We start from the raw sequence: 15,899 nt of genomic DNA on the forward strand, positions 1-15,899 counted from the left end.
TTTATGATGAATCCCATCGTGCTGTATCCTTTCAACCTGGAGACGAAGTGCTTCTTTTGACGCCTATTCGCACACCTGGTTTGTGCGACAAATTCCAGCCACTGTTTATTGGGCCGTACACAGTTCTTGAAGAAACTTCACCAGTGAATTATCGTGTGACGCCACTTGTAGCCCCAGCTGATCGCCGTTATCGAACTACTGAGGTCGTCCATGTCTCCCGTATGAAGCCCTTCATGCGACGTTCTTTGTCCCCTTGACTTGCCGCGGCCAGGCTGGCCGCTTTCACGTGGGGGGAATTAGTGTGGGCATTTAGTATACCAATCTTCTTCATCTGTACATTATCATCATTATCATGTGTTGCTCATGCATCCTCATCGTTATCACGTAGCATCATCATCTTGGTCCGTTCATCTCAGCTGTCGGCTGCCGGTTCTTCGGGGCGCTGACAGGTTGTCGCAACGTCAGCAACGGTAGCCGGATTCTGGATTGCAAGGGCATTGAACGCGACGGGTCCAATCCCCTTAAGAAGCTGGCGTACCTTGTCTGACTCTGTCATTGGGGTGTCAACCCGGCGGCAAAGTGAAAGGACATCCTCGATGTAGGATGTATACGACTCCCCGATGTGCGAGAGGATGACGGGGGATCCAACAGCACCTCCACCACGTATGAAGTCTTGGTTTGGAAGGCCTTTATTAGGCCCGAAGAACCGGCAGCCGACAGCTGAGATGAACGGACCAAGATGATGATGCTACATGACAACGATGAGGATGCATGAGCAACACATGATAATGATGATAATGTACAGATGAAGAAGATTGGTATACTAAATGCCCACAATATATATATATATATATATTTATATATATATATATATATATATATGTATATATTTATATATATATATATTTATATATATATATATATATATATATATATATATATATATATATATATATATATATATATTTATATATATATATGTAAGCCCCTGAGTTACGGGATTAAATCCCGGCTTCGGTGACTGCATTTTCGATGGAGGTGACAATGCTGTAGGCCGTAGGCCTGTGGGCTCATATTTGGGTGGACGTCAAAGAACCCCAGGTGTCGAAGTTTCTAGAGCCCCACACTACGGCATCTCTCATAATCACATGGTGGTTTTGGGACGTTAAAGCCCACATATCAGTGTCATGTGTTGCTTGTAAGGACGCCGGTGAAGTATGGATGACAACGACATTGAGTGAACGCAACGCTGACAACGAAAGTGAAAGTAAACGAAGAGAGACGCGAGGAACCTCATGGCATGGGAATCTTTAAAAAAAAAGAGAGAAGGAAGAGGAGAAGTCGAGGAGCAGCGCCTGGAGGAGAAGCAGAGATCGGCGGAAGAAGCAGCCATGCGGAGAAAAAACCCTGGCTCCTGCCGATGCCTGGTGCCACTGAGCCTGTGGCTCTGAAGGGTTGACAAAGTCTTGGCCAGTGTACGTGGACATCACTCGTCTTGCAGTACACCGATGACAACCGTTCACGACACACCACCTGGCTACCAGACCACCAGAGGAATATCGAGCCCCGACTTCGAAGCGTCGCGTCTGGAACGCTCCTGGTTTCCCCGGCTGGCACCAACGGTGATGTGTGCACCCTGGCTGTGCCTTCCTTTTACGAACTGTGATCTGAGTATATGCTTATCGGTATCTAATTAGAGTACATACGGCGAGTATTTTGTTGAATATTGTGTATAACGCGGGTTGGTCGAGTCTTTATAAAAGGTCTGTGTGTGTAACTGTGCGGTGAATGATGCGGTGAATGATGCGGTGAATCTACTACACCGTGACAATCAATCAATCAATCAATCAATCAATCAATCAATGAAATAATGAACGGAAACGAAAAACTGACGGCTTCGTCTTCATTTAGGCTCTTTATTCTTCGTGTAATTTATTTACGGTCGGTTATGCGCCGAGATTGGGTGAATGTGCGTAAACACAGAACGTAGTTTAACGCCTGCGATACCGCTCGTTGATCTCGTGAGGAGACATATGATCCTTTCCTCGAGATCCAGAAAATTCCGGGGCCGCGTCGGTGTGGCCCGGTACCGAGCTCCTAGCGCCATTTTCGACGCGAGTGCCTGTAGTAGCTTTGGAAACCACACTGGTTTCGGCAGCACCACCACGGCTGTCAATAACGGCGCTTCCGCGGCCGCTATCAGCAGCTCTGACAGCTGATGGGAGCATGGTGCTTGAAGGGACACCCGCTTGCAAACTGGTGACTGACGTGAATTCGCGATACTTAGCCAAGTCATCTTCGCTCATGTCTGGACGAAGTATGTCGGAAACAACCAGAATGTCGTCCTTTGTTACGTGGTCGACTCTTTCAGCATCTTCCTTGAGCTTTATGTACTCCAGTTTGTCGAAATTGCGAGCCAAAGCCAATCGCAGAGTGCTCATGACTTGGTAGCACGAGTATCGTTCGGTTCGCGACGCGAGATCGTGAATATCACTCTCTGTGAATGAAGGACACCTTACTTTTCCCAACTCGCGCGTGATGATGGCCACACGCTCATCAAATGACGGCGGAGGGAGCCAGATCTTTGCCTGAAATGTCTCCAGCATGCTCTTTTCCAAGCGCCATGGCTTTCTCGCAGTGGCGACTATTACCTCACGAAATTCTCTCTTTTCCTTCACTTCCTGCATGTAGGATATTATTTCTTTTCTCATGGCATCAATCTCTCGTCCTATTCCTTCTACCCTGTGTGAATAGAGGCGATCAAGGTCCTCTAGAACCAAAATGGCACAATCGTGCTTCTTAAAATTCTTGATAATCGAGCTTGCTAGCTTCATACCCTCGTGCTGAATTGTGGCAGCCATCAACGCTTCAATGTTGACGATGAATAGCGACTTGTCCGGGTACTTGGACGCAATTGCCCTGACTATAAAGCTTTTGCCACTGCCGTGGGGTCCGTAGAGTAGTATGACGGATGCTCCTCTTGCCTTTGGATTCATGAGAATCTGGGCGAACTTGTCCTTCACTGAGTCGATGCCTACGATGTCATTCATATAGCAGATCCTTCTCCTGGCACTCACCGTCACTGCCGGAAGACACCAGGGGGGCAGAAGCAAGCCCAGTAGAAACAGCTGGTGTAGACAACTCATTTCGGGCATGCCCGCGCACAGCACGTCTTGGTCGATGTCTCGCGCGTGATCCTTCAGTCGCAACACCCTGTCAATGTACGGAGAGCACATGGTTCGCACCGCAAAAGTGGCATTGAGGTAGGCTTCCACGGTCTTGCGGTAGATCCGGTACGCATTTGCGAACTGTCGCTTGGCTTCTTCGTCGGCAGCTTGCTTGGAGAGGTTTACCGCAGTTTTGATGTCCGTCGCTGCCGATGCTGGCTTAGAAGTCATCATGTGTTCTTGCTCCTCATCAATGGCTCGCACCCTCTACAAAAAGGGCACGATACCCCAGATACCCACTTTGTAATGGTACGCGCTTGGTCAAGATGGTCATACAATTGCTTTTAGTAAATTAGAACCGGAGAAAAGAGCGCAAAGAAATTACAGTGATATTCTAGAACATAATAAAAAGAGCAGGCGTGAATACCGAACACCATAATGCAAGCTGAACGGAGGAAAAGCCGTAATGTGGGGATTTACCTTCAAGCACTCTGCTACAGGCAACATATTCCGGGACATATTAAATTTTATCACTATCTTTTCCATAGCACTTTCTATACACTCCTCCTCACTTTTTTTCTTTCGAATATGTAGTCCGTTCGTACGAATTGCGGTTTCTGTTTGAACGTAGCTGGTGCATGAAGTAATAAAAAGTTTCCCTTGTTTCCCTTGAAAGTTGAGGTATTGGTAGTGATTTTCATACACGAAGTAAGATATGCACAGTTTTAACACCTATACACGACTGTAAACGCATGCTTACTCATTGAACTAACACACGCCGTGGTGTTATAGAGGCTATGATGCTTCACTACTGACCCAAAGGTCGCGGGATCAAATACTGACGTCGGACGTGCATCGTGTGTCGGACGCGGCACACGGAGAACACGAGGCACGGCGTCTGAACCGCGGGCCGGGGAGGAGAAAGAAGTGGCACACACGAGCCTTGGGCGGAAAACTCTTTTTACTATGTACACGAGCATCTCTATATATACAATTATACAACGCCCCATAGGGGCAAGCGAACCAGTTTCGAAACCGAAACTATAACAGACATCCCGAGACCACATCATCCCCCCTTGAATTGCGAGCTCCAAACACGTAACGAAGGCAAAATAACCATGAAAATCTACTGTATACACAGAAAAGTAAAGGATTGCGCAGGATACTAGCGTGAAGAAATGCACAGCAAACACACGATAATTAAAAAATAATGTACGCTAAAATAAGAAAGAAATAAGTAAAGCGCACGAAAGCAAGGCACATTGCCAATTGCATCACCACATCATCTCCTCCCTCGAGAGAGGATGTCCGCATAATCACGCTCATGTTTAAGTGTACGGCACTGACACCTGTGTAGGTGCCATTTCGCACGACAATCGTTTGAACTGTCGCTGTCCACAGCAATCCGGCGCAGAGACAGAATAGGCCCATGAACTCTTCATCCTGGGTACTTTCGGCATAGTAGGGGCCGGTACAAGCAGATAATGACGCTCCGATGGAACATGACCAACAGCCCCTAAACTCCTAAGGCATTTGCGATGGTTGCGTGACGTCACTGTATGGGTCCGTGCGGGCGTCGCGCTCGCCTCTCTACTACTGGTGTTGTAATAGTCTGTGATGTGTGCGAAATACTGTGTCATGTATTTGAAAAGGTTTCTCTGGCCCGAGTGAAGCATTCCGCATGTAGTTTCGCTCTCGTAAGAAAAACGATATGACACAAGATAAGCTTTATTCCGTTAAAACATCCCTTTTTCTTCACTATTGCTAATTTCCGTGCGGCGGCTTCTTTCTGCGCATTGTATTGGATGCTGTCATTTTTCAGCCTGCAGAAGTTGATTCAAGACAATATTAGTTGCTGTGAGAACTACCAAGCACAAGACAGTTTGTTCGGGGAGGCCATTCTCACAAGCATTAATGTCGGTCTGTGGTTCCAGCAAGGAAAAGGCCAGTGAACCGACGATACCACGTTGGTCACTGCATGAGGGAGTCTTTGGCATGTTCTATTGATGACAGTTTCTGCATAACAAGCTTTGTTACCAGAACTATATCACAGCGCTACCCCAATCACACCACTTGGCTCAGCGCTGAATCGATCGGAGTTGCGCTCCGTTCAAAACAACAGAAAGTGAAAGATCTGGGAGAACAGTCAGTGAGCATTTAACGTATAAGGAGAAGGATTGTTTTCAATGACAAGAAAACTCACGCACTTGTCACTGATAGTTACTGTCCAAAATTTATTACTGCAGATTCCGGACAGCTTCGTCTTGAAGTCCGTATATGAAGACACCTGGTTTCTTTTTTGCTCAAGTTCGATCTCTAGACTCAAGTGACCTGTTTAAAGCTTCTTGAAAAGCAACGCTGTCCTTTCTTCCGATCTTTCTCCCTGGCGATTCATGACGTTTTGACTTTGAGGACAAGTATTCTGCACAGTTTAGAAAGATAGAAGATACAAAACTGTACTTCATCTTGCGTTTCTTTCGTTCTACTTCTACTAATATTCCTGTTAATTCAGCTTGGTGTGACAACATTGTTATAAAATCCTCTGCTTGGAAGTGCAGCTCACAAATCTGCGAGCGCAAAAAAGGCGGCTGATATAAACTCACCACACATGAAACACACTACGCTAGATATAACCTGGCAATAGCTGTTTCTTCATAAATATTTAACTGTGGTATAAGTATACCGTTCATAAAAATGCGCAGTGATACGTGTAGCATACCAATAAAACAGATTTTTTTACGTGGCAGTATTAACTTTGCTATGCATGGACTGGACAAGTACTGTTCCGACGATTATTCATTAAAAAATAAAGAAAGCAAGCAAAAAATAAAAACCCTCTTCGAAGGCGGGTTCGAATATTAACAATGAAGACAAAAATAATTTTTTACTAATTTTGTTTCTATTTTCATGCATAGCATCATGAGAATGGCATTTTTATTGTCGCAATGACTTGCCACATAGCACGCTTGGCATCGGAGTTCGGCTGCACACATCAACATGCAGAAAACAAAACACAAAGACCAAATCAGGCGTAGTTTATGGCAGTAAGAGCAAAATAAAAGTTATTTTAACTATACTGTGAAAAGGATATATTTCTCAGCACTGCTCATTTACAAAAGCACCCAAATGATACTCACAAAAAAAGGCATGCTTCTTCATCATTGTGATGAAGTATTCTCATTATGTACGAATTAATAATTACAGCTGTTGCAGCTAAGAACGGTGAATTCAATAATTACAGCTGTTGCAGCTGAGCACGGTGATTCACACACCCGATAAAGCAATGTTAGAATTCTTTGCCTCCGAATCTATTGTTGGCGTGAAATCCTTTCGTGGGGTAGCTCGAAGTTCAGCTTGTTTTTGCGCGTCATCACTTGGGAATGAATACAGGCGCACTTTTGACCCTTGTCATAGTTTCCGCGGTATCCAGGAACACAACACCGGCTGATGTTGCATGGACTTGCAGTCGTTGCGATCCTTGTAATTTGCGCCAAACACCACATAGGGCGTAAACACGTGTACGCCGAAAAAAGAACGCTCACGCAGACACGAAGAACACCGAATCGAGCACGAAAACACGCCACGAAGAACACTAATTGCACAGCAGCTTGGCGCACACGCACTAATTTGCCTGGGCAGTTGCACCAATAACAGACGTGGAGCCAGGCGATACAGTGTAGTAAGGCGTTTTTCCAATTGTTCTGTTGGCTGGTCCCTCTCCATGATGTAGCACGCAGGAAAGGAGGATGGGAACAGGTACTGAAGAATTTTTAGAGGGTGTTGGCATGACTCGGCACCACCGATGCAGAACGCACGCTGACAGCAAGGACGGGCACAGTCAGCGCCGACACGACAGACAGAAACACCTTTACAGCACGAAGAACAGTAACTGGATCTAGAAGGACGGCTGGCACGCTTGGCGGATGCATCTCCGGTGGACATAGAGCAGTACCAGTCTCCTGGAAATCATCACCAGTCGGAAGAAGCACAGCCAGAGCGGAAGCAGTAGCAGACAGAACGGGAGTAGCAGGCATAACCGAAGTATGGACAGCTGAGACGCAAGCAGGTAAAGTATACGGTTAGCAGCAGCATACCCTATCGGAACAGCCATCCTCGCAACAGAAGTAGTCCCAGTCGTAGCAGGTAGAGCCAGATGGAGCTCAACTGCAGGCAACACGGCAGCAGCAGGCACACCAGGAGCACGGTCAGCTGCGACGCGTACAGGTGCAACACAAGTGAGCAAGCTCTCAGTCTGGACAGGGACCATCACAGTACGTGCAGTCGATGCATGGTTAGGTACAGAAATGGCAAGATTTCCGCAGAACTCGGAGGGACCAACGGCAAAGCAGGGTTTGAAGCATAACATTGCAGCAGTATGGGTCAAGGAGGATAAACACCACGGCGTTTATGCTCGCGTCACGTAACCTAGCCGGCCTGCAGAGCAGCCAGCTCCTGCAACGCATGGTCGACGCATTCGTCTTCCCTGGCATGTTATTACGCTGTCCGGACAGTTAAAGCGTCCCCCATCTCAATGAATGTCTGAAGCAGATTGGGGTCATGCAGGCAATGTAGAATTTGGTCCTGGATCATCTTATCAGCCGCGGTGCCGAAATTGCAGTGGTTGGCCAAACGACGCAGCGCTTGCATGAATTAGACGGCAGGTCTCGTCCGGTTCTTGAACTTTCCGCCGGAATCGGGCATACACGCAGGGAGCCTATTCAGGCGGCGCGAAGTATGCGTCCAGAGCAGCTAGCGCGTAACATGTTACGCCATCTCCTTAAGCTTGGACGCCGTCAAGCTGTGTCTGCTCGTCAGTAGTCTTGTAGTATGCACGTGATCCCTCAATTTCAAGCACGTTGAGCAGCAGCGCCTTCTTCGTGTCTGGCGTAGCGTCCAGCGCCACGTCGACGTATACTAGCAAGACGCTGCGCCAAGTCTTCCACGGAGTCGCGGGCACGCCAGGGCATTGCAGGAACGGAGGTGTTGGAATTTCGGGAAACATGTTGATGCCGGGACAGACCAGATGCAGAGGAAATAAATGTAGAGCCATCCCGCGTGTAAAGTCCCGTCAATCCACTGAAATATCCCTAGGTAGCGTATTTTTATTCAGCCACATAGGAGAAAGTAGAACGTATGCACAATGGCTCATATTTTGGCAGGATAGACGTGGAGCAACGCAGGTATGGTCTTGATGTGTCACAAGCAGGTAATCGTCAGGAAATACGCACTGGTGGGGTATTATCCTGTGTTCTGAACAAGGTAGCACTAGTAGTTCAATTCATATGTCCACCTTCGGCTGGATGCACGCGGATGTCGTCACCAGATGTTGTAACGTGCGTCGGGCGCGAAGCAGGGAGAACACGAGGCCAGGCGCCCGAAGCGCGGGCCGGGAAGGAGAAGGAAATGTCACACACGAGACCAGAGACCAATTCAGATTCAGTGCATATTCAGATTCAGAACATAGGTCATACTGCCTGTATGACCTATGTTCTCCCGCCTTCCCGCTTTTCGTCTGGTTTGAAATGTTCGAGGTCTTAAGATTTTGTGCATGTGTGAAATGAAAGTGTATTGAAATGTGTGTATCCTCTGTTCGGTTGTGCCGAGAGTGGACAGTGCAGGCGAAGTGTGTGATGTGCTCACATGGTAAGGAACCTTCCGCATTCATGACTGAACGCTGCGTGCCAAACCATCCGACGAGCAGCTGTGACCAGTGTGCGTTTTGTCCACGCGTCATCCACGAGTTTCTGCAGTGATTCTGAATTCTGAATATGCACTGAATCGCCCTCGCATACCATCTCCTGCCTGGCCTCTGCTGCACCTGCCGGTGAGGAAAAGGGACCTTCAACCCGATTTGCGTGTTCAGATTGGCTGAGAACGTAAGGTATATGCTGTCCTATGCAACTGTGACATTGGGCGTTGTACATCAATACCGATCACGACGCCCCCTGCCTCCTAACGAGGCACGACACTTCCGTGCGGGGAGACGCCGTCAAACCATTTCAATCTGAACTTTCACCTCGCCTCGTCGATACCGGGGCTGCTTCATCTCTTCCCACAAGCCAGCCCTCCCCGCCTCCTATCGAGGCACGACACTATTGTGTAGGGAGAACGCCGTAGCTTGTCTGTTATCTTGTGTCATCTCATCACCTGTTGTGCAGCGCCTATTTAGGTATCTCGACCAACCACCTCGCATAATCTGCCTAGTTTGGGCCACAGATGCCAGTCACATATCCTGTCTATCTAAACCACACCGTTCCCAGACCTGTCCCCCTCGCACTTGAGACGTCCCCACTACGCCACCAATCGCCAAAGAGAGGGAAGACCCTTCAACCCCCTTTTTATCCGGTTCCCTCTTGACTACGTGTCTCAATCACTTTTTACCTACAGGGATTCGTGCTGGGGCCGGGAAGTAAGAGACGTCACGATATTTTCTTGTTTACTGATTCACGGACGCATTTAATTCAACAACAAGTGCGAACGGCGTACACACATATTGTCCGTGAACGACATCACTGTTACACGAAATCGTAACACATCAGCAAATACTAGCGACACGTGAAACAGGATACATAAACAAAGTAACGGTGACAATACAAGGGTAGGGTGCCTCAATACAGAGTAAACACACGACGACACAAATGATAAAGTCATAAATTAATAAAACCGCACAATGTATCAATATGCCGCATCCCTTCCCGCAAAGCTCGTTTAAGTAAAGGAGGTGAAGTTCATCTCACAGAATGTCCATGTAGTCAGGGCCTCGGAGTTGGCTGCTCGAGTCGGGGCCGAAGGTCGGTTCTCGGCGTCGAGGTCTGATCTGTCCCCTTCCGTCACCGTCTACTTCTTTTTTCTCCCCTGGGAAAGACTCCTCGCCTCTCCCCTTCCTTGACACGTGGCCGCTTTTCTCGGGTTCCGACTCTGCCCTACCGGGGCACCAAACCAATCGCCGCTATCCACGCGGCATATTTTCTTTTCAGTCGGAGTGTATCATCTTCGGCGGCCGCCCCCGCGGCCTACACCAGTAGAAAACCCTCTCCCAAACAAAGCCGAGCAAGTAACGATGTATAAACTCAAGCCTCAGAGAGAGAGATGGGTGAGCTGTCCCAAGACACTTTAATTACGGGCGAACAATGGTCCCGATGCTTCCGGTACTTGATGAGCCGATGCCAAGACCAAGTCTCAACGTTTCCATGCAGCTCGGTGTCTCCCGCGAAATTCTTCGTAGCCGCCGCTTCTTCGTCATTCAACGGACCCGGCACAGGCGCTGCGGCAGAGTCGCATTCCCCGAACCAACAAAAGGTGCTCTCCCCCATGCCACAAATCTGAAGGGTACGCGCGGATTATCTCCACCGTACACTGTCACACTGTCTGTAGACGACACGGCGCCGCCCGGTCCTCGTGTTTGCGCGGGGGAGCCCACGAGAACAGTAGAAATAATCCTTCCAGGTACTCCACTCCGGGATGCGTATTCGTTACACCGAAGGTTTTCTTTTCCTTTTTTTCTGCGTGGGTTTGAAAAACGAGCGAAAACAACTTGAAAGGACGGGGATTCAGTCCGTGTTGGCGGGGACGTCACAGCTACATGACACAACACATTCGATGATTTAGGCAGTGACCACCGCATACTCAAAACACACGTACCATTCACCGATAGCGACAGGATTATGACCATGTGTAACACGAGACGTCTAGTTGACTGGGATAAATTTCAGATCAGAAAAACGATTACCGAACATCCTGACGATATCCAGCAATGGTGCTAGAGCATAATAGACACCGCAGGAAAGCCACACAGGAAGTAGAAAGAGATATCCCAGTTGAGCGCATCGATAACGTATTAATCAACCTGTGGCGAACTAAGGAAGCGTTACAACACAAATGGCGAAGGCAAAGGCACAACAGAACAATCCGGAAAAAAATAGCACAGCTCAACAAAGACATTAAAAGTCACTGCAAGGAGCTGTGTGAGCAACAATGGGCGGAGATATGTACCCATATTGGAACATTACAAACGTAGAAGTTGCTAAGGTTTCTTTTAGACCCCACCAATACCAAAACTGAACAGAGACACACTATCCGTCGTCTCACCCGCGAATACGCAGGAAACGAGGGACAGCTAATGACAGATCTACAATACATCGACCTGCCGAAATTGCCGCCACAACAACAGAAAAACTATACAGGTGGAAACAAACCCCAACATGGACAAAAACTTTGAGGTAGCGGAGATTAGAGTGGTGCTACACAAACGAAACACGCGTTGATAGGCTTCCGTCGTCCCCTAGCCACCCAAGACGCCATGCTACAGATTAAACACCAAATCTACCCCACAAGATCCACACGAGCCATACTCGGTCTGGGTCTCAAGAAAGAATTTAACAATGCAGCTCATGAAAGAATTCTCAGCCGCATATCGAGCTTAAACGTGGGTGAGTTAGCATGTAATTACTTCAGAAACTTCTTGACCAACAGGAAAACAAGGCTCAGCTTAAGAGGCCTTACATCTGATCTCCAAGAATTGGGCTGCAGAGGCACTTCACAGGGCTCCGTAATATCGACAATGCTCTTTAATGCAATCTTGATTGGACTACCAAAAAAGTTAAATAGAATCCCGGGTTTATATCACTCTACCTACGCGGATGACATCGCAATATGGTTCAGTGACGGCAGCGACGGTTACAGAGAACAGACTCCAAGAAGGAATAGGAACAGTTGAGCCATACTTGGAAAACACAGGACTCACATGCTCCCCGGAGGAATCGAAACTTCTTCTCTAGAGGCCAGCAATCAGAGGCAGACCACCCAAAACAGAGGAAAACAAGCGGCAATATGAGGAAATTAGGATTCATACACTGGAGGGCACAGCTATACCGACACTTCCAAAAATACGGGTACTGGGATTAGTCATCGAGGCTAACGGTGCCAACGGCGAGACTACACACAGACTAAACGCCAAAGTCACGAATGCGATGAGAGTGATTCGCAGGGTGACGAATAAATACCGAGGTATGAGAGAAGCCCACGTAATTCGTCTTATCCAGGCCTTCGACATAAGCCACATAACGTATGTAGCAGCCTACCACAACTGGCAAAAAGCTGAAACTAACAAAATAAATGCACTCATCCGGAAGGTCTACAAACAAGCGATAGGAATACCTGAGTATGCTAGCACAGACCTTTTTCTTCAGCTATGACTACACAATACGTTTCAAGAGATTATAGAAGCTCAGCGCATATCCTAGCTAGAAAGGCTCACTAAACTAAAACGAGAAGAAATATAATGAGTAGATTAGGAATCATGTACCATACACAACATGGTGTCAAACATGACATCCCCAATGCAATTAAAGCTAAGATCGTCTCTAACCCGATACCGAAAAACATGAACCCCATTATCAACATGGACCGCAGAAAACACCGAGCAAAAGCACTGCTCAAAGCACATGGCACGAACAGTAAATCTCTTTTTGTAGATGCTAGCCCATACCCGGAACGAAAAGCTCACACTGCTGTCATGATTGACACGTCCGGCATTTGTATTAATGCGTGCTCTGTCATAACAAACAATGTAGAGCAGGCTGAGGAGGTAGCCATAGCCATGTCTATCACCTCCAAAAAACACTCATTCATACGGAGCGATTCGCAAGTAGCAATCAGAAATTTTACGCAAGGACAGATTTCACAGCAAGCCCTCAAAATCCTCGTTAATAACCAAGAACTACACAAAGTAGATGAACCCAAATACCTCGTATGGTTTCCGGCGCACACAGAGACTGATACATCAAATCCTAACGAGCTGGCTCATTAGTTGTCGCGAAAGTTAACCCACCACGCAACCTGACCACACCGCTCGGTAATCATCCCTGGTGCCGCCGACGTACCACACAAAGACAGATTTACAAGCTACACAGAATACATGCAACACTACAGAGAAGCAAGGTGCGTCTTTCCCGCACCTCACCCGATTCTAAACAGGCAAGAAGCATCGGAATACCGACAGCTACAGACGAACCGCTACTCGAACCCTGTGCACATTTACAGGAGCTACCCACACTTATACCCGGACAATAAATATAAGCTATGTATAACAGAAAAGGCGTCTTACAAACATATATGATGGGAATGCCCCAACTTATCAACAAGTTCTCCTGAGGTCCTCCGGGAGCAGTGGCGGCTTGTGCTGCTCAGCTCGGAGGTTCAAGAGCAAAAATGGGCTATCCAGCAAGCCAGGGAGGCTGTACAGAGACAAAGTCTTCCGGTACCTCGTGCGGTCTAGCCCGGACCACAAATATGCCGGATAAGAAAATAAAGTTTATTCATCATTATCAGCCATTAAACTGATATTCACAATTCACAAACGCTCCCCAACTGGAAACTCGATCTCAAGGGATCCTTCAGACTCTTTGGATTGCAGAAATCGCCACACAAAACAGTCCTCAAGGATTTCTTGAGGTCGAGTTTCGAGTCGAGGAGCGTTTGTGAATACGGGCCGTAGACTCTATTATAGTATACTGGGACTACATAACCTTCACTTCTTCGCTTGCACAACATTTCGACTAAGCACAACACAACATTTCGATTTCGGCACAACATTTCGTTCAAACAATAATTCGGGCTGAGTGCAATGAAAAATTCAGCTTTGCAAGTTCTCATTTATTCAGAAAGCTTACAAATGAAGGTACTAAGCATTAAATTATAACAAGGACTTTTTTCATAGCACTCCCTGTATAATAGAAGTTCTGCGAATAAAGAAAAAAAATCATTTTCACTGTCGTGTTCTTAGCAAACATTTGAAGCTTGCAGTAGAGTAAAATATTAAAAGAGAAGTGCAAGAGCCTCCATAATTAAAGTGATGGCGGGTTCTAGAATATTCAACTAAGAACTTAAACTGAAAACCACATGTGTGTTGATTAATCAACTGTATAGTGAAGCCGCACCATGGAACTAAATTTTGTAGCTGTTGCACCATCTTTTGAAAGCATACTTCGGCGTGTTTGACCGTATCTATCTATCTATCTATCTATCTATCTATCTATCTATCTATCTATCTATCTATCTATCTATCTATCTATCTATCTATCTATCTATCTATCTATCTATCTATCTATCTATCTATCTATCTATCTATCTATCTATCTATCTATCTATCTATCTATCTATCTATCTATCTATCTATCTATCTATCTATCTATCTATCTATCTATCTATCTATCTATCTATCTATCTATCTATCTATCTATCTATCTATCTATCTATCTATCTATCTATCTATCTGTCTGTCTGTCTGTCTGTCTGTCTGTCTGTCTGTCTGTCTGTCTGTCTGTCTGTCTATCTATCTATCTATCTATCTATCTATCTATCTATCTATCTATCTATCTATCTATCTATCTATCTATCTATCTATCTATCTATCTATCTATCTATCTATCTATCTGTCCGTCCGTCCGTCCGTCCGTCCGTCCGTCCGTCCGTCCGTCCGTCCGTCTGTCTGTCTGTCTGTCTGTCTGTCTGTCTGTCTGTTAAATCCCTTGAACGGTTGACGTCATTTTCAGCCAACCGCAGCATTCTCGGTGCATGCTCCTTTGTTGGTGCGTGGTATGTTTTAGATTTATCCTCATCATCATCGCCATGCTGATCACCCTTGTGCCACTATCACTGTTTCCACGGTTATGGGGATTAGTAAATGCATAGAGAAACGTAGCCATATTGCGACGAATAATTCCTGGAAAAGTGTATAACTCTTGTTCACTCAGCAGCATTATTCATTTTAAACCGACCGTCCCGTTGTTAGCTTCACTTACCAACTTCCATGAGCCATTCGAACGTCTTACCTCAATGACTACTAAACCTATATTTTCTAATAGAAAGCCAATTGTGGCGGCGAATTCATCACCACGTGCCTGACTCCAGTGACAGTATACATGACTCCATGGGAACCATCCCTTTGATCGTCGTTTGGTGCGACGTGCGCACCGTTTCCCTGCATGGTAACGGCGATTCTCTCGACGGAGGAGCGTGAGAAGCGTTCTCCTGACGTGGACAAGCAAGAAAGAAATAAGAAAGGGCAGCGAGCGTCTCGCATATAGAGTTGCGTCTGCCGTCGGGCAATTGAGAAGCTCGCATTTGTAGGACGTACATCTGCTACTATTTCCTTTTGTTGTTGGCAAGCCGAGGTGCACTGTGGGCTTCCGAGTGCGCCAGGCAGGATCACGTTCTTTTTGGTTGGCGTGTGAATTTCCTGTCAGTCTGGTGCATTTCCGTAACAATAGAAAACATGGATGGCGGTCGAGGCGTCTCCAAGCTACAGCCATCGTCTGCCACCGGAGCGGTGTCGAACCGTCATGGGAACAGTGCACAGCATCCGCCTTCTGAGCTCAAATCTCACGCTCCCATACAACAGTGTTGCCATCCGTAGGGTGATTACCCTACTTGTGTGGTAATTTCGTGATGTTTTGGCGTGGTTAGCGTAGTAAGGCGGTAATGCAATTTTCTTACAAAGCGTAGGGCAGTTTCCACATTTTCGTCATCGTCAATCAGGTAAAAATGTACATGATCCACGTGAAAGTTTTGAGTGTTCTATCTATCTATCTATCTATCTATCTATCTATCTATCTATCTATCTATCTATCTATCTATCTATCTATCTATCTATCTATCTATCTATCTATCTATCTATCTATCTATCTATCTATCTATCTATCTATCTATCTATCTATCTATCTATCTATCTAT

At 46.6% G+C, this 15,899-nt stretch overlaps 1 protein-coding gene across 1 annotated transcript; it reads right to left on the reverse strand.

The window, feature by feature from the left end:
• Positions 1-1,991: 1,991 nt before the first annotated feature.
• LOC119187487 (vacuolar protein sorting-associated protein 4) lies at positions 1,992-3,398 on the reverse strand. The gene has a single exon (XM_037435606.2). The coding sequence runs from the start codon at positions 3,396-3,398 to the stop codon at positions 1,992-1,994; it is 1,407 nt and encodes a 468-aa protein (XP_037291503.2).
• Between the last annotated feature and the right edge of the window lie 12,501 nt (positions 3,399-15,899).

The sequence above is a fragment of the Rhipicephalus microplus genome, chromosome X (genome assembly GCF_043290135.1).
Source record: "Rhipicephalus microplus isolate Deutch F79 chromosome X, USDA_Rmic, whole genome shotgun sequence".
In the NCBI taxonomy this organism is placed as follows: Eukaryota; Metazoa; Arthropoda; class Arachnida; order Ixodida; family Ixodidae; genus Rhipicephalus; species Rhipicephalus microplus.

Coding starts and splice junctions, on each gene's coding strand:
- LOC119187487 (XM_037435606.2), bottom strand. CDS start 3,398: ATGACTTCTAAGCCAGCATCGGCAGCGACGGACATCAAAACTGCGGTA.